We start from the raw sequence: 22,754 nt of genomic DNA, 5'->3' as shown, positions 1-22,754 counted from the left end.
TTTTGAATTCAAATTCATTATTCATTCCACAATATTTTTGCACCAAGAATTTTAAAATTCTTTTGACCTACTTACTTGTACAGGATACAGAGAAAATATAGGATACTATAGCATATTTCTAAAGCACAATGATACAGGTCATAATGGATAGATATTTTACACTGAATTTTACACTGTGAGTTTAAAATAAATGAATTTTATTAATAAATTAGGAACTTTGGAGTCCAGTATTTTCAGTCTTGTTAAGACATTTTCACATTGTAATACTTGATTAAAAAGATGAGTCACCATAATTTCTTTTTAATAAATGTATTTTACTTATGCAAAATGCTGAAATTATTAACTTTTTTAATTTATTAAGTTGCCAAAAAGCATAAAATAATGGTACTTTAGCATTTTGTTGATCCATATGCCATGCTGCTGTTGCACTGAAGACAGTGAATTCCACTGTGGGGGTTATAAGTTCCAGGGTTACAGATCACTGTAAATAAAGAAAAAGCTAATAAATAAAGTGTCTCTAAAAGGCATATATGATACAAATGACTTAATAAAGTGATATATTCTTCAATATTTTAATCCAGTGACAAATAAGAGAGTTCACATTAGTTTCATGTTTACACAAACTCTCAAAATTTTTTTCTACAGAGTAGAAGATAGCTTAATGGTTAATGAGGTCAGGTGTTGGCAACACTACTTAAACATTATTTTGCAGAACAGATGTATATAAACCATAGCCTACCAAGGAAAGCTATACTTAAGTTTGGAGAAGGAAGATAAATTATAAACAGCTTAAACTAGGAAAATCGCGGATATCAACAGGAATAATTCATGAATTCTTTAGAATTAAGTTGTAAATAACTTGTGTTATCTTGGAAGAGGAGTATGGAATAATCATAAGTACAACATACTAAATATTTATATAAATCCTTTTATATATGTTCCTTCTAGTATATTAGTACAAAAATATTACCCAAAGGAAAAAAAAAGTGTAAATTAAGTAAAGATTAAGTCCAGCAGTGAGGAAATTACCTTGATTCATTTTTATAATTTTCTTTTTTGTTTTTCTTTTCTTTTTTTAATTAAAGCTTTTTAATATACAGATAGATAGATAGATAGATAATTTTCAACATTCATCCTTACAAAAGCTTGTGTTCTATTTTTTTTCCCTCCCTTCCTCCCACTCCCTCCCCTAGATAGCAAGTGATTCAATACATGTTAAACATGTGCAATTCTTCTGTACATATTTCCACAAATATCATGTTGCATAAGAAAAATCAAATAAAAAGGAAAAAAATGAGAAAGAAAACAAAATACAAGCAAACCACAACAAAAAAAAGTGAAAATGCTATGTTGTGAACCACACTCAGTTCCCACAATCCTCTCTCTGGGCTCTCTTCATCACAAGATTATTGGAACTGCTCTGAATCATCCCATTGTTGAAGAGAGTCACATCCATCAGAATTAAACATTGTATAATCTTGTTGTTGCCGTGTACAATAATGTCCTGGTTCTGCTCATTTCACTTAGCATCAGTTCATGTAAGTCCCTCCAGGCCTCTATGAAATCATCCTGCTGATCATTTCTTACAGAAAGATAATATTCCATAACATTTATATGCCATAACATATTCAGCCATTCCCCAATTGATGAGCATCCTCTCCGTTTCCAGTTTCTTGCCACTACAAAAAAGGGCTGCTACATAAACTTTTGGACATGTGGGTCCCTTTTCCTTCTTTAAGATCTCTTTGGGATATAAGCCCAGAAGTAACACTGCTGGATCAAAGGATATGCACAGTTTTATAACTTTTTGAGCATAGTTCCAAATTGCTCTCCAAAATGGTTGGACCCATTCACAATTCTACCAACAATGTATTAGTGTCCCAGTTTTCCAAACATGTCCTCCAACATTTGTCATTATCTTTTCCTGTCACCTTAGCCAATCTGAGAGATGTAGTGGAGTTGTCTTAATTTGCCTTTTTCTGATAAATAGTGATTTAAATAACCTTTTCATATGACTAAAAGTAGTTTCAATTTTTTCACCTGAAAATTGCCTGTTCATATCCTTTGACCATTTATCAATTGGAGAATGGCTTGAATTCTTGTAAATTTGAGTCAAATTTCTATATATTTTACAAATGGTATTTATCAGAACCCTTGAGTGTAAAAATGTTTTCCCATTTTATTGCTTCCATTTCAATCTTGTACAAAACCTTTTTTAACTTAATATAATCAAAATTATCTATTTTGTATTCAATAATGTACTTGAGTTCTTCTTTAGCCACAAATTCCTTCTTTCTTCACAGATCTAAGAGGTAAACTATCCTTTGTTCTTCTAACTTGCTTACAATATCATTCTTTATATCTAAATCATGACCCCATTTTGATCTTATTTTGATATAGGGTGTTAAGTGTAGGTCAATGCCTAGTTTCTGCCATTCTAATTTCCAATTTTTCCCTGCAGTTTTTGTCAAATAGTGAGTTCTTATCCCAAAACCTGGGGTCTTTGGGTTTGTCAAACACTAGATTACTATAGTCATTGACTATTTTGTCCTGTGAACCTAATCTTTTCCACTGATCAAGTACTCTATTTCTTAGCCTGTACCAAATGGTTTTGATAACTGCTGCTTTATAATATAGTTTTAGGTCTGGTACAGTTAGGTCACTTTCATTCGCATTTTTTTCATTAATTTCCTTGAAATTTTTGAGCTTTTCTTCCTCCAGAATGTGGAGAGGACCAGAACCCTTCAAGTATTACTTGAAACAAGGATACTTAGAACAAGGTGTGGGCTCAATGGAATTGATGAGATGAAGATTCTCTAGTTCATGTATATACTTAGTATTTAATATGGTGATGTAATGGTTCTCTCTAGTTCACACATTCAGTATGCTGTAATGATGTAATTGTACTAACGTACATAAGGGCTGAGAGGACTGGAAATGAGACATTCCATTTTTGACCATCCTTTTGGTGGTTCACTTGCCTTCATTACTTCTCCACCTAAAGACCAAGGCCCATCCAAAGGACCTCTAGAAAACTAGCCTGAACATTACATTTTTGAACCCTAAACATGGAGCATGGAAAGAAGCACACTATATTCCGAGGCTCTAGACATAAGGACCTACACTCAGCAGTTTGACTGACATGACCTAAGCTTAGTGGAGAAGTCCCTGTGACCTGGAAATAGGGTGAGTATAAAAACAGACAAGAAGGAACCTTTGGTAAGGGCTAAACTAGTCATTTTTGTCTTTCAGCTGAAATGGGGCAAATACTAAGAAAAGAGCCTTCCCACCCCAAGGGAAGTATGTAGCAAGCAGAGTTAGTTTAATAAAGAAGCAAAGTTTGTTGGTAACTTGGGAGCAGATCACTGGACTCTTAGAAATATTAGAGTACATGTCTCCTTGGTTCTCTAAGGAAGAAAAATTAGAGCCAGATAAGTGGAAACTAGTGGGAGGGTAACTAATTGAATATTACAATAATAATGGTCCTTAATCAATTACTGAGGACACATTCTATATATACAATATCATTCAACTGCCTTTAAGGAGTCCCACAAGTTTTAAAATAAGGAAAAAGGAGAAAAAGCAGGAGAGGATTGGTACTGACAAAGCAGCTGAAAAGCATGAAGAATTGGACAAGAAAAGAGTTAAGTACAGTGCTGATGAAATTAAGGAGTGTGGTGCTTCTCAATCAGTACCACCCATGCAGCAGCTTTGTGTAACCCCTATGACATGATTACAAAAGGCATTAATTAAAGCTAAAGATGAAGGACAGGATACATCTGATTTAAGAATAAAATCATACTTGTGGATGGAAGAGCTTGACTCTTCAGGTCAAGAAAGAAAAAGATACACTCCTTTTAATTTAGAAATTATCAAAGATCTGATGTTATTAGATAATTTTGCTTTTGAAGTTTTAACACCTAATGATTGGAAATCTATACCAAGGACATGTTTAGAACCTGGACAAAACTTGTTGTGGCTTTCTGAGTATAATGAACTCTGTAGAACAAGCCCAATGAAACAGGCAAACTGGAGTTAATATACCCGTCACCTTTGATCAACTAGTAGGTTTAGGTCTTTCTGAAGACACTTCAGCACAGATTAATTACCCTATAGCAGCATATGAGCAAATTGCTGCTGCTGCTGTTGCTGCTATCAAAGCATGGGGCACCCTCCCAGGAGGACAAGATAGAGCAGAAGCTTTTATGAAAAAAGAGCAAGATCCAAATGAACCCTTTGCTGATTCTGTGGGACATCTGCAGACAGCTGTCATATGAACTATTGGTAAAAATGTATCAACAGAAATTATGATAAGATAACTTGATAGAGAAAATGTTAATGAGGTTTGTAGAAGAATTATGCTAGGACTACACAAGGATGCTCCTTTAGATGAGATCCACAGTAGGCACAAATACCTTTTATACCCAAGCTATGATGCAGACTTTTCAAGATCATAACATGAGAAGACAGGGTCCCTTTTAGCAAAGGACTTCCAGAGAGATTCATCAATGCTTTCAGTGTGATAAACTGGGGCATATAAAAGTTCAGTGTTGGCAGAGAAGATGGTGCAAGAACAAGACCCAAAATCCTATGTCTAAAATGCAACAAAGGCTTCCATTGGGCTTCAGAATGTGGATTGACTCAGGGAAATGGGAAGCAGGGCTTGGCTCCAAGACCCCAGGCAAAAAACACCTGGGGCACGATGGCAGCCCATATTACACCCAGAGAGTCTTTAGAAGTTCAGTACTCCAATGTGATTAATCAGCAAAGAAGCAACCTGATGGGAGAAAGGGATTACAATTGGGGAGAATAGAGTTGTATGCAGCTGGAACTACTGAAGAGAGGTGAAATCTGTCCCTGTACAAACTATAGATCCTTTGCCTCCAGGAACAGTAGGCTTGACCAAGACTTGACCAAGCAGTGTCTATCCATACACTGATTTGGGAAACCGGGAAATGTGCAGATAATATCCCAGTCACTAATACAGGTAGACAATGTATCATTTATCACCCAGGAGTAGTAGCATCAAGTTTACTGATATAGACTCCTGATAGGCAATCTGGTGATATTTGCTAGAATCCAGGAATATTCCGGACTGCAGCTATTACAACGGACCAAGCTATGATCACTGTCTATGTAAATGGCATAACATTAAAAGGGTTGGTAGATATGGGTGCAGATCATACAGTCATTAGAGGTGTCAATTGGCCCAGTCATTGGCCAAAGATTAAGGCAGACACCTATATGTCTGGCATAAGAGGATCAATAGCAGCTTAAATTAGTTCTATCCCTTTGAGATGGATATTTGAAGGTGAAACAAGAGTTTTTACTACTTTTGTAGTTGAGTACTTAGGCTTTTTAAGCAAGGCTGCTATTGAAGGTCAGCCTGTACTCTCACCTGTTCTCAGTCAATGAAAAACTGATACACCAGTGTGTGTAGAACAGGATCTTAGCAAGTGATAAAATTCAGGATTTATTAGATATAGTACAAGAGCAATTTGACCAAGGACACTTACAACCTTCTCTAAGTCCTTGAAATCCCCCTGTTTAGTTGTAAAAAAGAAATCTGGAAAATGTAGGATGTTGACTGATTTAAGAAAGATAAATGAACAGATGGAAACTATGGGAACTTTTCAGCTTGGACTTCCATCTCCTACTCAATTGCTTACAGAATGGCCTCTTTGGGTTATAAATATTAAGTATTGTTTCTATTCTATCCCTCTAGATAAGGAGGATATGAAAAAATTTGCCTTTTCAGTACCCAGCATTAATTCAGCTGAGCCTTATAAAAGATATGAATGGACAGTTTTGCCACGGGGAATAGAAAATAGCCCTATATATGTGTCAAACATTTGTTTCTGCTGCTCTTACTCCAATAAGAAAAGCATTTCCAAAAGTTATGTTGTTATATTACATGGATAATATCTTGGGGTGTGCATCTGAGGAGCAAATGTTAGAAGCATGTCTACAAAAGACCAATAAAACACTAAGGAACTACAAATTGCATATAGCGCCAAAAAAAATTCAGACATTCAAAGACATGTTCCTTTTCAATATAGAGGATATGAAGTATACCCTAAGGTGCTTAACAGTACAAAAACTTTAAGAACAGATAAGTTGAACAGCTTAGGGGACTTTCAAAAATTGATAGGAGATATCCAATGGATGTATCCAGTGTTAAGCTTAACTAACTACCTATCAACTGTAACCATTATATTTTAAGAGAGACAATGCTTTAAATTCACCACACTAGCTTACAAAAGAAGCTCAAGAGGCTTTGAGAAAAGTTGAACTGGCTTTATCCAATGTGGTTGAAAGAGTTACTCAGAAACCCTTGGAAATATCAGTTTTTGCTACAAAAGAGGCACCCACAGCAGTCCTTCATCAAGGACACAGTCTGATAGAATAGGTGAACCTCCCAGCACAACCAGACCAAAGCCTTATTCCTTTCCCAGTGCTTGTGGCTAGAATTTTATTAAAATGCAAGCTTTTACAATTACGGGTGTGCCACAAGCAATAAAAACAGATAATGGACCTTCATGTACTTCTAAAAATTTTGCACACTTTTGTGCACATTATCAGATTTTACACACCACTGGCATACCTTATAATCCTCAAGGACAGACAATAGTAGAGAGGAGAAACAGAGACATCAAGATGCTCCTTCAAAAAGAAAAGAAAGAGGGAGCCACAGGTAACGCTAGAGAACTTTTAAATTTAGCTCTTTACACTATTAGTTGTATTTTTGTTTTTGTTTTTGTTTTTGTTTTTTTGATAAAGATGCACTAGCTCGGGCAGACAGATTTTATAACCCAACTGAAGGGCAGTGTCTAGTGCAAGCAGTTCCACTTTCTTTAGATAATCACCAGGTTATGTGGAGAGATTGAGAATGGAAGGGAACAGATAGATTAATTGCTTGGGGGAAAGGATGTGCTTGTATCTCTACAGATGGAGAAGGAATCAGATGGGTGCCAAGGAGCTGTATTCACCTTGTTCATTGGAGAGAGACAGAAAGGGAGAAGTCCCTTGAAACAAAGGAAAAGACCCAAGAAACATGAGATATTTTCATCTCTAACTACATGTGCCAATGAATAACAAAAATTGTTGATGAGACTATTGCAGGACTTCAAAACCATCAGGAATCATTGGATTCCCTAAGACATGATAAGATTGTTGCAGGACTTTCAAACTAGCAGGAATCACTGGATTCCCTGAGACATGATAAGACTGTTGTAGGATTTCAAAATGTTCAGAAATCATTGGATTCCCTGATCCATGATGAGACTGCTGCAGTACTTCAAAACTTGCAGGAATCATTGGATTCTCTGATACATGAAGTTATGGACAATAGATTGATTTTAGACTATCTCTTGGCTATGAAGGAAGTGTGTGTGTGTGATTGTTAATTATATACCCTCCTTCTAGGACTTATGGACATGCATAATTTCTCATGTTTCTTCATATTGTTACATCACTACTAACCTGTATTACTATGTGCTTATGTAATGCCTCCCATGCTGATGGATTTATGTATACCTGTTTCACATAAGACCTTTCAGTCCAGAGGAAACCTACTAACAATATCTTTGGTGTTCTCACCTCCCTGCGAAGTCAGGGAGGACATGACCCCCTAGGTCCTAAAACAAAAGAAAGCAGGAGATGTAGAGGGCTGGAACTCTGGAGAAATATACTTGAAACAAGGATACTTACAACAAGGTGTTAGCTCAGTAAAATTGATAAGGTGATGGTTCTTTAATTCACATATATAGCTAGTACTTTATATGGTGATGTAATGGTTCTCTAGTTCACACATACTCAGTATGGTATAATGCTGTAATTGTACTAAGGTATAAGGGCTGAAAGGACTGGAAATGAGACATTCTAATTTTGACCATCCTCCTGGTAGCTCTCTTGCCTTCATTACTTCTCCACCTAAAGATCAAGGCCTGCCTAAAGGACCTCCAGAAAGCTAGTCCAAATATTATATAGATGAATTTTATTATTTTTTTTCTAGCTCTGTAAAGTAATTTCTTAGGAGTTTGATTGATATGGCACTGAATATGTAGATTAATTTAGGTAGTATTGTCATTTTTATAATATTAGCTCGGCCTACACATGAGCACTTGAAATTTTTCCAAGAGATTAAATCTGACTTTGTTTGCATCGACATTTTATAATTTTCAAGATCATACTTGCATTATTTAGAATTTGTTTCTAAGACTTCACATATTTCCTCTATTTTTGCTAGATAGAATAAACTAGGAACAAATATACTTTAAGTAAAAGCAAGAATAATTGTAACTAGAAATTCTATTTTTATAAAGCAGTTTCCCTAAGGAGAAAGGAAAGAAGATGAGGTAGACTATGAATTGACATTCTCAAGGTGTTTTTGCCCACAAAAGCATTCATACTCTGATTTCTAGAATGATATTATTAACTTCATAAGCCAGAACAATGTAATAGCCCATTCTTCCAAATTCTAATTTCTTCAATTTGGCTAATATCAAGTCTTACTAAGAGCAGACTCACTGTTTCATGTGTTAGGCCTTTTTGTAGATAACATTAATGCTTACAACCAGTTGCCACTAGCCCAAATGTCTTTGGTTAAACATGCTTAGTAAGCCTCTTTCATTATTCACCATCTTTCTTTCCCCTATATCTATTAAAAATATTTTTCATTACTTTGTACAGAATTCATATTAATTTCCCTGTGTGTATATAACACTTTGTATCATCAGTGTGCATGCACACGCATGTATACACACACACACACAACTATCCCTCAAAGCTCCAAAGCTCTTTGAGGACAAAAACAGATTCACTTTTATTTCTATCCCCAATATTTAGAATAATGATGTGAATACAGCAGACATCTAATATATGTTTGTTTGAATTGATAGTCTATAATTTGACTAAAATAGCTCTAAAATTCACAATGGTACAAAATAGCAACTTCTGAGAAAGTTTTAGTGGCATGTATATGTCTTCGAGTATACATGTACAAGATGGAGGGGAAGGTGCAGAGAAATTTCGTTACCTTACAAGTCAAAGTTAAAAATGGTATAAATCTGACATAATGCCATAAAGATATAAGTTCACTGTATGTGATCTTCTGGGACATAGAAAATGACCATATTTTTAATCAAAACAAAAACAATATTTATTTACTATGTACATGCAAAGAGCTGTGGAATATACAAAAGAACTATAGACATGGAGGATTTCTAAAGTAATGAATTTTTATTCTAATTGGGATAAAAAGACATAAACACACAAAGCAGTCATTTAAAATTTGGAACAATATTTAAGTATCATTTCGTATATACAGACAATAAGTGTCCTAAGACTTAGAGGAAAAGGAAACTTTTTAGTTTGGAGCAGTAAAGGAAGTTAAAAGCTAGGATTTAAGTAGATAGATAAAGCTTTTTGTTTTTTTGTTTTTTGTTGTTGTTGGTGGTGGTGGTGGCAGTGGTGTTCTTTTGAAGAAGCATGTTTTACAGAGAATAGTATATACAAATTATGTACAGACAAATGTAGCTGAAAGAAAAGGATTTCTGATAAATGAATGTGATGGTAGGAAGCAAAAGAAGGACAATTATAGAAGGGCAGTTCAGAGAAGAAGCAAATCATTGTATTATTACAATAGACAAGAAAGGGAAGAGTTTCAGATGATAATAATGTCAGAGTTTAAGGAAAATTAGGAATAAGCACAAACTACTGGATTAGACAAAATGAAGACCACTTATCTATGAGAATTCAATTTCCAAAGAGCAAAAGGCAAAAACCATCTGGCAGAAATCATAAACCTAAAGCTACACCTTCGAAGTCATCAAATCCAACCCCATTTTTTTCAAATGAAAAAACTGAAGCCTGAGGTCTGAAGAGTTAGGTGATTTGCCCAGGCTAAAAGAGGTGTAAATTCCAGATGACAATCCCTGTCCTTGGAATCCCAATCAAGTGCCTCCTCTGATGTTGTGATATGCCTCATCTGATGCTGGTCAGCATCAATCTGTCCTGAATAGTTAAGGAAAGTCATTCTGTTGGACACTGCATCTGCAAATGTCAACTCCTGGTTTCACAAATAGGAGGCCGCTTTGACGATTCAGAGTCTGAGATAGCTGTCACAAAGCCAAAAGGTAGAAGTATAAAGGACAAGTCAGAGTCTCCCTAGGGTATGATTCTTCAGATTTATTCCTCTTCCCAACAAGTACTCAAAAAGTTGGCTGATATTGATTCCCATATTATTATATTAAATATCTCTTCCACATTTTCACTTTTCAAAGTGAAACTTTCAAAAGTGCACTTTTCAAAAATAACTTTCACAGATATAATAGTCACATGTTGGTAGGGCAGGCAGTACCATTCACATCTTATAGGTCAGTTAACAGAGGGCCATAGATGTTCAAAGCCACTTGGGTATTTAGTGATGGAGCCTACATTTATTTAGCTTTTCTTCTAGTGATTCTTTCATTACATTATGCTGCTTCTCAAACCATCTAATAAGAATTGCCTCTGGCCTTCCCACACAACTGATCCAAGTAGAAAAAGAATTTTTCATAAATTGGAGGGAAGATGAAAAATAGTGCCAATCGTAAGGAAACAGTGTGAAGGTAAAGGTTATAGTTTTTGTTTTTTTTGTTTTGTTTTGTTTTAAAAGGGAGGAGAGTAAGCATTTGCAGAAACTCAACATCTGAAAGGCCTGTAGAAAATAGAAGACTAAAATTTACCCTAGAATAGGAGAGTTGAGAATGTATGTACAATTGAATACTACTGAAATGAATTCATGAATATAAATAATTAGAAAATGAAATATAATCATATCTAAAAGGAGAAGAAGGTTAAATACAAGACATTAGAAATGTGAGAATTAGTGAGAATCTAGAAGACAGAGAAATTGAAGATGTTACAAGAAGAAAGGTAGAAAGGTCACAGAGGTTGAGGATATAGGATCAAGAGCACAGGTGAAAGACTGGTCTATGAAAATCAGGAAAAAAATCTGTCTTCCTTAGAGACCCAGAGATGATATGAGGATAGCTAATGATTAATGAATAGTCTGAGATGGACATCAAGATATATTGAGGGATTCTACATTAGATAGTTCATTTGCTCTTACTAAAATATAAAATAAATTCATTTTTCAAATGATGAAAGGGGTTTGAAGCTTGAGGGAAGATATAAAGGTTTAGAACAGTTGCTGTTAATGACAGGCTAAAGGATCAATGAGAAATTGGAAGGGGGAGGAAGAACTGTTTTTGAAATTCAAGACGATCTGAGAGAATGAACAATGTGATAGACATTCTGTATACTATGGTGAAAATTATGAACTTGGATATAGCACGTATAATTTTCCTGGTTGATGCTATGCCATGTTAATAATGTGAGAAGAGCATGATAACAGGGTAGTGTTTTAACAGTTGCTTCTCTCATGGAATGAGAGTGAGATTGTGCAAATGATCCTGGAGAAAAGAATAGGAATTAAAAGTCTGCATAAACCTAAAGGCAGCATACACAAAACATGGGTAAAACAAAACAAAACAAAGACCCAGTAGGCTTAAAACACAGCCTATGTGGCCATGACTAGGCTTAGAGCTTCCAACAAACAAGGGGGAATGGATTGGCAGAGTCAATAAGCCTGAGCCATACATTTTATGACTAATTTTGGATTCCTGGAATAGAATTACCAGTTTAGAAACTGATATTACTACAAGATGACAAATTGTGAATTTTATGGATTTTTAGCTTTCTTCTGACTAGAAAATGTACACAAAGAATGATTAACAAGACGAAGGACTAGATATTTTCTCTGATCCTGTCAAACTTTTCCAAAATGGAAATTATGCATCAAAGATAAAGCAAATTCAACTGCCTCCATGATTTAGGATATCTAAAAGAAGTCTAAAAAGCAAAGTAAAACAAATCTATGAACTGATTACAACAGTAAGTATACTACCTTACCTTCTGAGCAACTAGCTATGAGGTTGCATTTAGTTGATCCAATACAAGAATCAATATACAGACTCCCAAATAAAACTGATGCCATATTGTGCCTCCTCCACTTTCCAGTGGTCTGAAAACTCAGTTCAAGTTGTAGAATTTTACTCAACCATGACTGCAAGGCAGCATTATAGCAATTTTCCAGAAATAGAAGCTGGGGTGGAGTGTAGTGAGGTGGTGTGGGAGGGGAAAAGGAGAGGAAAGCTCAGAGATAAGCGCTCTTAGCTCTAGCAGGAAAAGAAGAAGAGGGGAGAGAAGAGAAAGAGAGAGAGAAAAAAGCACTCAAGTTTGTGCTACAAAAGATCTTTGCAGGAAAACTAAGAACAGGAGAAAAAGAAGTAGAACATGTTTCTGGGCTTGAAATAGAGCTTAACACTCCCTTTCTCCTATAGCCTCAGAAATCAACCCTGTAGCATCCAAGAAGTAGTAGTTCTCTAAATTACTGGTGCCAGGCCAGAGTACTCAGAAAAGTGGAAAAGGAGCAACCCTAAAAGAGATTTGAGACAGAGCCCCAGGCTGCTGAACTATGAATTGACCAAGAGGCTGACATAATTTGAGATCTAGAGGCCAAGGAAACCACCATCAGAAGGAAGGGAGGCAGATAGTAAATGTAGGGGAAAATAAAGGGAAAAATTAATTGAGATTACCAAAATTCAAGGGGTATATGGCCCTTAAATCATATAAATGTGTTGGGGCATCTAGAAATAAATACTGAAAAACAAGGGAAAACAATCTAATACTTGAGGAAAACCATCCTGTAGAATTTGAGGAAAATATGGAACCACAATACACTGTTTTTGAGTGATATAAAAGGGAAATGAGAACTATAAGAGCAGAATATATATTCTATAAGGCAAAAATAGACCATAAAAGAAAAACTGGAATCTGTAATCACAAGCCTTAACACCAAAGAGACAAAAAAGAGAACAAGAGTGGGGAATGTAAATACATAAAAATAAAGGACAATCTAGAAGAAAAAAAAACATAATATTATAAGAAATTATGCCCACTATTCAAACAAAACACACTAATCTCAAAAATAGAATACATAAGACAACCTAAAAATATAAGTCTTAATATACTTCAGGACTAAAAACAATAAGGAAGTAAATAATAGGGAAGAACTGCAAATCCAATATTGCCAACTCCTAGACATACTGATTAAATATAATAAATCAATTCAGAAACAAATTCTGCAATCAATCAGGAGAAAGTCAACATGAAGGAAAAGGAAATTCAAATAATTCAAATAATATTTTTCTACCCACTAGAAAAAATGTAGGATGAGAAAATAGCATAAAGATTCCTTGATAAAGGCAGGGATTCATCTGAGCTCTCCCAAATTCCTCTCCTATACCTCAAAATAAATTCTGGAATGATAGAATCACCACTAAAAAGAACAACAAAATAAAAAACAAACCCCAAAACAAAAACAAACAAAAAAGGATAAAACCATTTTCTAGCTACAACTGAGATCAACAAGAAAGGTCTAATTCACAAAGTTAGAGTGCAAGTCAGAAATGGCTCATGGGTGCAACTAAATAGGAGCCATTGGCTTCTAAAGCTCTCAATCACATACAGTAAAAGAGATGCATGACTGGTCAGAAGGACATTACAAGGGACACTTTGTAAGCACTAATTAAAAGGGCTCTGTTGCATTGCCCAAACTTGGTTCTAGATTACAACCCATGGGCATATTAAAGCATGGGACTGCAGGGGAGCAAGCACATGTGACCATGTGAACCATGGTCACAATTCCAGAGCTTAAAAAAAGTGCATGTGGTTGTTCAAAAAACAGAGCACAGGCTATAAGATTAGTGGACCACAATTCTCCTTGGATGCATGGGGGAAAAAATGAAAATTTATAGGTAACAGAACTAGCTCTGAAAATAGCAGATTGAAAATCCTGAAGCTTGAAGCAGGGATCCCTCCACACTAGGAATAGAGTTGAACTTTAACATAAAGTTAAAAGTCAAGAAATAAGCTGGGGAAAGGATCAAAGTATTAAAAAAAAAAAAAGAAGAAGAACCTCACCAAAGAAAGTTACTATGGTAAGAGGGAATATTAAAACATAAAACTTAGAAGCAGGCAAAGCAAAACAGCTACTTCCAAAGCTTCATAGAAACATGGGTATTGGTCTTGATATTTAAAAAAAAGAATTCCTGGAAAAGCTCAAAAAGGATTTAAAAAACCAAATAAATGAGACAGAGGGAAACTTGGGAGCAGAAAGCAGTGATAAAAGAAAATTATGGAGAAAAAAATCTAGATAGGTAAAGAAGGCACAACATTTTTGTTCAAAGAAAATAATACATTAAGAAACAAAATGGGCCAAACATAACTTTTAAAAAAAGGCACAAGTTACTGAAGAGAACAACTTAAAGCTCAGAATTGGCCAGCTGAAAAAAGAGGTTCAAAAGCTCATTGAAAAAAAATAATTCCTTAAAAATTAGAATTGGGCAAGTGGAAGCTAGTGTCACCATGACACATCTAGAAGCAGTAAAACAAAGCCAAAAGAATGAAAAACAAAAAAAGAGAAATATTTCAATAGGAAAAATAACTTGAAAAATATATACAGGAGAGAAATTTTAAGAATTTTTGGACTCTTGGTGGGGAAGCCAAGATAGTAAAGAGAAGCCAGGACATTGCCTGAGCTGTCACCAGTTTCCTTCAGAATCAATGCTAGATCAAGACTCTGAGTGGATTTTGGCGCAATAGCACCCACAAACATTTAGCGTGAAATAAAGGTCTGTCTCACTTAGGAAAAGGGAGAACACAGCCAAGCATAGGAACAGTATGGAGAATCTACTAGAAAGCTCTCAGTCAAAGTACAGCAAATACAGCAACATTAACTACTCTGTCATGGTTCAGAGGGCCAGTGGTTCATCAGGCTAGTTGTGAGACCTCCAATCCAACCAAAAAAAGCAAATTGTGAGTCCCCAAACTCCTACAGAACAGTCAGGATTAGACCAGAATTTCTTTAATTTTTTTTCTTTAAATTCCTTTGGGATACAGATTTAGTAAGTATTACTGAGTCAAAAGGTATGCACAGTTGTATAACTCTCTGGTCATAGTTTAATATTGTTCTCCAGAATTGTTAGTTTAGTCTACAACTCCATCAATAGAGCTTTGGTTTTCCAACTTCCCTACATCCTCTCCAACATTTAACATTTTCCTTATTTGTCATATTAGTCCATCTAACAGGTATGTGGTACTAACTCAGAGTTGTTTTAATTTGCATTTCTTTAATCAATAGCAATAACTATATTTGTGGTGGCAAAGAAATGAAAATTGATTTGATGCGCATTGTGTCCCTGGAGCCAGAGCCAATCAGGGAGGTTTCCCTTCAATATTGCGTTGGTTAGTCAAACATTTCAGAAATATCTACACAAATTCTATAATCTGTCTCCCTGAAGAACTTGCACTACACATTCACAGTTTCCCCATTGTTAAGAAACATTGTTTTCCATCTAATTTCCTTTATAAGAAGAAAACATCTGAGGCACTCTGGACCCCATATACATCAAATCTCAATTACCCTAAAAACCAGTTTGATGTTATGCGTGTAGTCACAGACATAGATATATTCTTTTCTTTGGTTCCTTAAATTCCTTAATTACTATCACAACAACATAATTGTTTGAAATATGTAAAGAATATTTACATTATTGTCATTATTGGCTTTTGATTGCCAAAACAAGAAATGACTAAGTAGATTAAAAACAAAATCATATGGTTCTCCTCCAACAAGATTTTTCCCAAGTAAATTATATAAAAGTGCACTAGATTCCTTAATATAGGGAAACACAGAGATATTCTTGTTCAACAATCATCTTAATATTAATATTATCTAAAAAACAAAAAAGAAGACATGTTCATCAAAAGTATTCATCATTGTCATGGAGGCTGTAAACATAAAAGTTAGAAGAATTCTTCACAAGTAATAAAATTATCCAGAGGCTCTTGCCTGTTGAAGGCATTTTCTTGATTTTGCAGAAATCCTGAAAAATACAGGGCATTTCCCATGAGATCCAAGGCCATCTGAAAATTGGCCAAGCAATTCATATGCATTTAAAATATATAGTAACTAGTAGTTGTGGTAGTGAGGGAAGGGGGGAAATGTGAGTTTTCTGCTCATGTATGTTATGTGTATCTACATGAGTCTGTCTAGACATGGCTCACAGGAAGTCATGAATAAATATCCCTAGAAGGAAGATCTTATCTCCACCTTTCCCCAAGGAAGACTTTGATTCCTGCTAAAAAGAAGGCAGAAGGTTGAAGTAAGTGGCTAGCTACTTTACTCTCCTCAGAGAGAAGGGATATGGGGTGAGAATTAGGTCCATTTGCTTCCTTAAATATTGTTAGTCTAGGGGAAATAATTTTTGACGTCAAACTGCATTCCTGATCTCTGGTTCTTAACAGGAAATGGGTAACCCAAATTACATTTCCAAGGCTTGATACTCTATCTACTAGAAGGCAATTCCACAATCAACACATGTATATACCAAACAATACATAGTGAATGAATAAGCTCTGCCACTGGGAGCATTGCTGATAACTCAATTTAACTGAATGTTTCACCCAAGGGGAAAATCCCCAAAGTCCCAAGTTGTGGATAGGGAAACAAAAAAGATTACTGATTCATCTACATGTTGACTTCTTCCCACAGTCTTTCAGGTCTTTAACAGAAGTTAGAACCTTAAGTTTTCTATCTTGATGCTAGAAGACAAAAGACTAGATTTCTCTTCTCTCCACCTTTCACTCCTTAAGTATACTCTGCATCCCATTTATGCAGTTAAAATAAGGTCTTTCTTCCTAAAATTATCAGCTGATTAATTAGGAATTGGAGAGTCATTAAAGTCTAACTTCTCTTGATATATCCTGCTTTTCCAAGGCAAGGTTAATTACTCTATCTCTTCTTTTGCTAATCTGGGCAATTTTTATTTTGTAAATATTCTTTAATTTCATTTAAATTATTGGTTTTATTGGAAATAATTGGGCAAAATTGCTTTAATTTCATCTTCATTGGTTGTGTACTCTTCATTTTTTGAAATTGGTAAATGAGTTTTCTTTTTATAAATCAAATTAACTAATGATTTATCTATTTTACTGGGGGTTTTTTTTCCCATAAAAGTAGCTCAATTGATTAATTTTTTTAACTTTCAATTTTACCATTCTCTGCTTTGATTATTCAAGATTTTTATTTTCTATTTCAGAATTCCTATTTGGAATTTTTGATTTGTTGTTAGCCTATTTCTTTTAGTTATATGCCCGATTCATTGATCTGTTCTTTTCTTTACAGGTGATGAGATTTAAAGATACAAATTTTCTGCTAAATGCTGCTATGGTTGCAACTCATAAATTTTGATGTTTTGTCTCGCTGTTGTCATCTTTAATAAAATTATTGTTTTAATAATTAGTGTTTCATTTGTGTTTACTAATTATTAGCTAAATAAAAAGTCATTAGTCTATGCTTCAAAGAAACTTTATTGAAGTTAATTTTTAACATATTATGATCCAAAAAAGTTGCATTTAATATTTCTGTTTTCTTACATTTATTTATAAGTATTTTATGCTCTAATTAATAGTAAGTTTTTTTCAAAGCTATCATACACCACAAAAATTTAGGTATATCCCTTTCTAACTTTTATCTTTCTATTTCCATTTAATTTACTTGAGAAATTTATTATATCTAACTTTTAAAAAATTCTATTTTCTCTTTTAACTTCTTTCTTGTTTATTTTATGGTGAACATTAACTAGATCTATGAGGGTTAAATTGCAGTTCCCCCACTAGTACAATTTATCTGTTTCATACAGTAATTATTTTTTTTCCTTTAAGCACTTATATGTTACACCATTTCATGTGTGTGTATATATATATATATATATATATATATACACATATACACACACATGATTAGTAGTGATATTGTCTATGTAACTTTTAGCAAAATCTCAATTCTCTCATTCTTTTAATTAGATTTATTTTTCTTTTATTTGAAATAATGATTACTTGTCATCTTTCCCCAGTTTTTCCACTTTTAAAAAATCATTTTCTTTTGCTCTTCAAGGAATTCTTGTCAATCTTTGTGGTTTTTTGGTTTTTTTTTTTTTTTTTTTTTTTTTGGGTTTTTTTGGTTTTGTTTGTATACATTTTCAAGCCATGGCCTTCTAATTTTGTCTTGAGCTTCCTTATCACCATAGTACTTTTTTTATATTTGGGTTTTTTTTATTCTGCTCCCAGAACAATTAGTTCTTCCAAACTTCATATATGGTCATCTATCACCATGCTACATTTAGAAGAATATTAGTGTTTTGAATAGTATGTTTAAGAAATAAGATTTAAACATAATTAGTTCTTCCAAACTTCATAGATGGCCATCTATCACCATGCTACTTTAAGAAGAATATTAGTATTTAGAATGTAGGCTTTTACAATAAAGAGCAGACCTATTTAATTCTGGGCCCACCTCAATATCCATCTGCAATCCCTGTTCAAGTTAAATAATTAATAATTAATTCACTTTCCATTCAACTGAACATGAAAATCTAAGAAATCTGCATTTTCATCTATTCTTATATGGGGAATCTTTTTTAGTGCCTGTAGATCTCAATAAAGAGAAAGTATCCTGGAGAATGATGCACTGAACACTGTCATGTCTCTGGATAATTGCATTTATCAAGGAATCATATATGATCTTAATATATGCTTGGAAAACACTCTCATGTTGAAGAAGCTTTAAAGTTAAGTTTTCCTCTAAAGGGATAATGCATTATTTTATTATTAAAAAAAAAAAGAAAATTTGCAAAGGCAATAGGACAAAATGTTTACAAATCTACAAAATATCTACTTACTTGCCACAGCAGGTGTCCTGGAGAAAAGTAGTCAAATTGGTATCAATATATTTCAGCATAAAGGATAATCATTATCTACAAGCACTATAGGAAAACTACATTTAAAATGTCTTTCAAATGAATATTTAAAAATTATAGTTAGAATGCTACTGTAATAGTTGTATCACTGTGAATATAGATAAAATTTATGATTATGTATGTTAACAGTTTCTAAGATGGAAAACTATACTCTATTCCTTATTGTGGTGAAACTGAACGAAACAGTGTTTCCAAATTTTATAAACAAAATTAAGTCAAATCTATCACTATCGGTGGGCTAGGAATATTTATTAATTCTGGTAGGGAGTAAAAGTGGAAATAAACCAAGATGTTAATATAACAATTTTAGGAAATAATAATACAGAATACATAAAGTTAAAAAATATAGAAATAATTATTTGTATTCACTAAAATCAAGTGAATTCATCAAATTATGAAATATTAAAATATAAATTAACTGGGAATTGTTAGGATATAACTATAGTAATCACTTCTATAATAATCAAAGAGAGTTAGATATTCTGTCACTTGAACATTTGAATCCTAATCTGCCAAAAACCTTACTTAATAAAGAGCTGTCCCCCAAAGTTACAAAGCAATTGATGGCAACAGTAATTAAAATATAAATTTCCTAACTTTTTTTCTTTTCATCAATTCCTCACTAAGAGAGGAAAATCTTTAAATTTTCATTTTGTAACAATCTGAATGAAAAAACTTGTACATCACAAGAGGAGAACATGTATACATTAAATATTTCTTTTTCTTTCAAATGTTATATTTTGGGTGTGTATGTTTGATTCAGTGAAAGAAAATTACTAGTCTCAACTAATTGCTCATTGCTCAGACTGTGGCTGTGTGGTTAACTAACCTCCCAAGGTTATTGTGAGGCTTAAACAATATTGTATTTGTAAAGGGCTTGCAAAGCTTACATCTCTACATAAATACTACCTTTTGTTGTTATTCATTTGTTTCAATTGTGTCCAACTCTTCATGACCCCATATAGCATTTTCTTGACAAATGATATAGGAATGGTTTGCCATTTCCCTTTTCAACTCATTTTTCAGATAAGGAAACTGAAGCAAACAGGGTGAAGTGATATAAACCAGGATCACACAGCTAGTAACTGTCCAAAGCCAGAATTGAATTCATGAAGATGAGTGTTTCTGACTGCAGGACCAATACTATATCCACTGTGCCATGTAGCTACTGAGCAAATGCTAGCTATTAGTAAATTTTTGATATTTTGGTATTATTCTAGGCAAGTATAGCACACATAAGGTCTTAGGAGCAACCTTTTCAAAACAGAAAAAAAGAAAATAAACATTAATGGAGAAAATATTATTTATTTTATAATCAAATATCTGGGCTAAATATGAAAAGAAGAAATATATGAATATTTGGAAAATGGAAAAGACAGAGTCTGATGAAATTTTTTGTTGCTGTTGATAATGATTTAATTATTTGTAAAATAAGTATTTTTATAACACAATGCTGTAGAACCTTAATTTGTACAGAAACCTACTGGAAACAACAATCCATGGTTGGCAGGTCTCTAGTGGTTATGGTATTGTGTTTTGAATGTAGGAAAAAGATTGAATATGTTATGTAATACAAGTTACTTTTGCTGCAATGACTACATGATAACATAACAAGTAAAGTTGTTTCCATTTAATACTTCTAAAGTTATCGAGAAGGGTTTAACAATTGAAATAAACATAATAAATTTCTAAATATAAGAAAAATTATATGTAGCAATGTGTGTAAAATTTTTCACATGCTGGTAACTTTTTAGCAATCAATCCTGGTCTGCCATCTAGGGGAAAGTTTAAAAACAGTAAGTAAATGGAAAATCCAGTATTTACTTAAGCTACTGCTGAGAAAGTAAATATTCTTTACTCAATAAACATCAGTTGTCTCAGTCTTCTTTATTGAGCATAAACTCCCAATGCTATACCGTCATTCTACAAATAAAGTTATATTCACAAAACTTTCCCTCATATATTTTATGTGCTTCTATCCAGAATGCCATTTCACACCTCAATGGATTTTAAGTGCACTTTGTATGTTAATTTGTTCTTGTATCCAGTGTTATTATGGTCATATTTTCTACTGTGTTCCAATTTAGAGGATTACTTAAATATCTTCTTGAGTAGTGTGTTCTCTTTTAAATATTTAGACCACCACTATTGTGTACAAGAGATAACAATGAAGTATTTAGTAAGATCTGATTCAAAAAGGGAATTCCATGATACTTTAGCAATAAAATGAGAACAAATCAACCAAGAAAAATGCAAGCTCTATGAAATTATTAATATTAATTGTTAAATCTGATGAAGTAATTGAACAAATATTTATTAAGTGCCTATTCCGGGAGATATTGTGTTAAGTGTTAGGGATATAAGACTTGGTCCAGACTATGACCTCAAAGAATTTATAATCTAAAAAGAGAAGACAACTGGCACAAAAATAATGATGATATATGGATAAGAAAAAATTAGGAAAGAAGAGGTCCAGGTAAAATGCTTTAACAGTCAGAACTGGGGGAGAGCTCAAGGTTTCATGTCAGAAATCTCACCAAACCTTGAAGAAAGAGAGAGACTTTAAAAGATAAAGCTCATTTCAGATACAAAATATGGAATATCACAAGGCATGGAAGTGGAAGAAGACAAAACAAGAAGATAAAGAATAGTCCAATATGTGGGGGAGGGGGAGTACATGAAATAGATCAGCATGAGAGAAAATTTGCAAGATAAACTGTAAGGAGCCAAACTCTGTACTTGAAACAAGGATTCTTCCAAGGTGTTAATTCAGTGGAATTGAGAAGACAATGGTTATCTAGTTTATCATGTGATTAATAGTTCTCTAGTTCAGTACATGTACTTAGTACTTTATATAGTTCCACAAGATTCACAACTATGATGATGTAATTATAATAGCGTACATAAGCTGGAACAAACTCAACCAGAGACATTCATTCCATCTCTCCCCTTTGTGGTGGCTGGAGGCTGGAGCACAAGCCCTGGGACTCAGATATTCATTCCATCTCCACCACCATGGGGAACTGGTACAGACTTGGGGAAGACAGAGGCCTGGAGGCTGGAGCACAAGGTCCCAGACTCAGAAAGACTTCAAGACAGAGACCATCGTGGTGGTCCTCCTGCTTCCCCTACAGAAACCAAAACACTCCAGAGGACCTCCAGAAAGTTGGCCCTGGGCCCCAGGCAAGGAGACAATACTGTGAAGGAAACAATAAAGATTTTTGAATTTTATCTCTAGCTATTCTTGTAATGATTACTCTGCTGAAACGAAGGCTGGTCCAGAGACTTCCAGAAAACCAACCAGAACATTACAAAACTCCATTTTTGGAGAGGTCTTGGATGCCAAAGTTAAAATTATATATTCTGTAGAAACCAAGGAAAAATTGAATATCTCTGAGATGATAATGATGATGATCTATAAACAACTGACATTCATTTGACACTTTTAGACCATGCAATGTGACAAATTGGACACACACAAGCAAAGCACTTTACATCTAATTCTCACAACAACATTGTGAGGTAGGTATTACTATTTTCCCCATTTTAAAGTAAGGCTAAAAGCAATCAAATGACTTGCTCAGGATCACATAGCTATCTAATGAGCTACCTATTTATCTCTCATTAAAGCTGTATATTAAATTTATTTAGGTAATGACATAAAGGATATATTGGAAAGAGTATGCTATGATACAAGAAAGACCAGAACAGATTAGGGTTTGAATGCAGTTATTTAAAAGTACAAATAATTTTATAAACATAGAATAGCACTTATTGTCTGTTTACCATACCATATTCAACTTCTATATCTGCATTTAAAGTTCTTCA

General features: G+C 34.0%; 1 protein-coding gene across 1 annotated transcript in view; it reads right to left on the bottom strand.

Annotated features, from left to right (window-relative positions):
* Positions 1 to 219: 219 nt before the first annotated feature.
* ZPBP (zona pellucida binding protein) overlaps positions 220 to 22,754 on the bottom strand; it is a 125,242-nt gene continuing 102,707 nt past the window's right edge. Inside the window, exon 9 of the mRNA XM_031965484.1 lies at positions 220 to 481. Coding sequence (XP_031821344.1) covers positions 390 to 481 — 92 coding nt within the window. The 3' untranslated portion in view covers positions 220 to 389. The remainder of the gene's footprint in view (positions 482 to 22,754) is intronic.

Source organism: Sarcophilus harrisii, chromosome 1 (genome assembly GCF_902635505.1).
Source record: "Sarcophilus harrisii chromosome 1, mSarHar1.11, whole genome shotgun sequence".
Taxonomy (NCBI): domain Eukaryota; kingdom Metazoa; phylum Chordata; class Mammalia; order Dasyuromorphia; family Dasyuridae; genus Sarcophilus; species Sarcophilus harrisii.
This window is presented reverse-complemented; position numbering and strand designations above follow the sequence as displayed.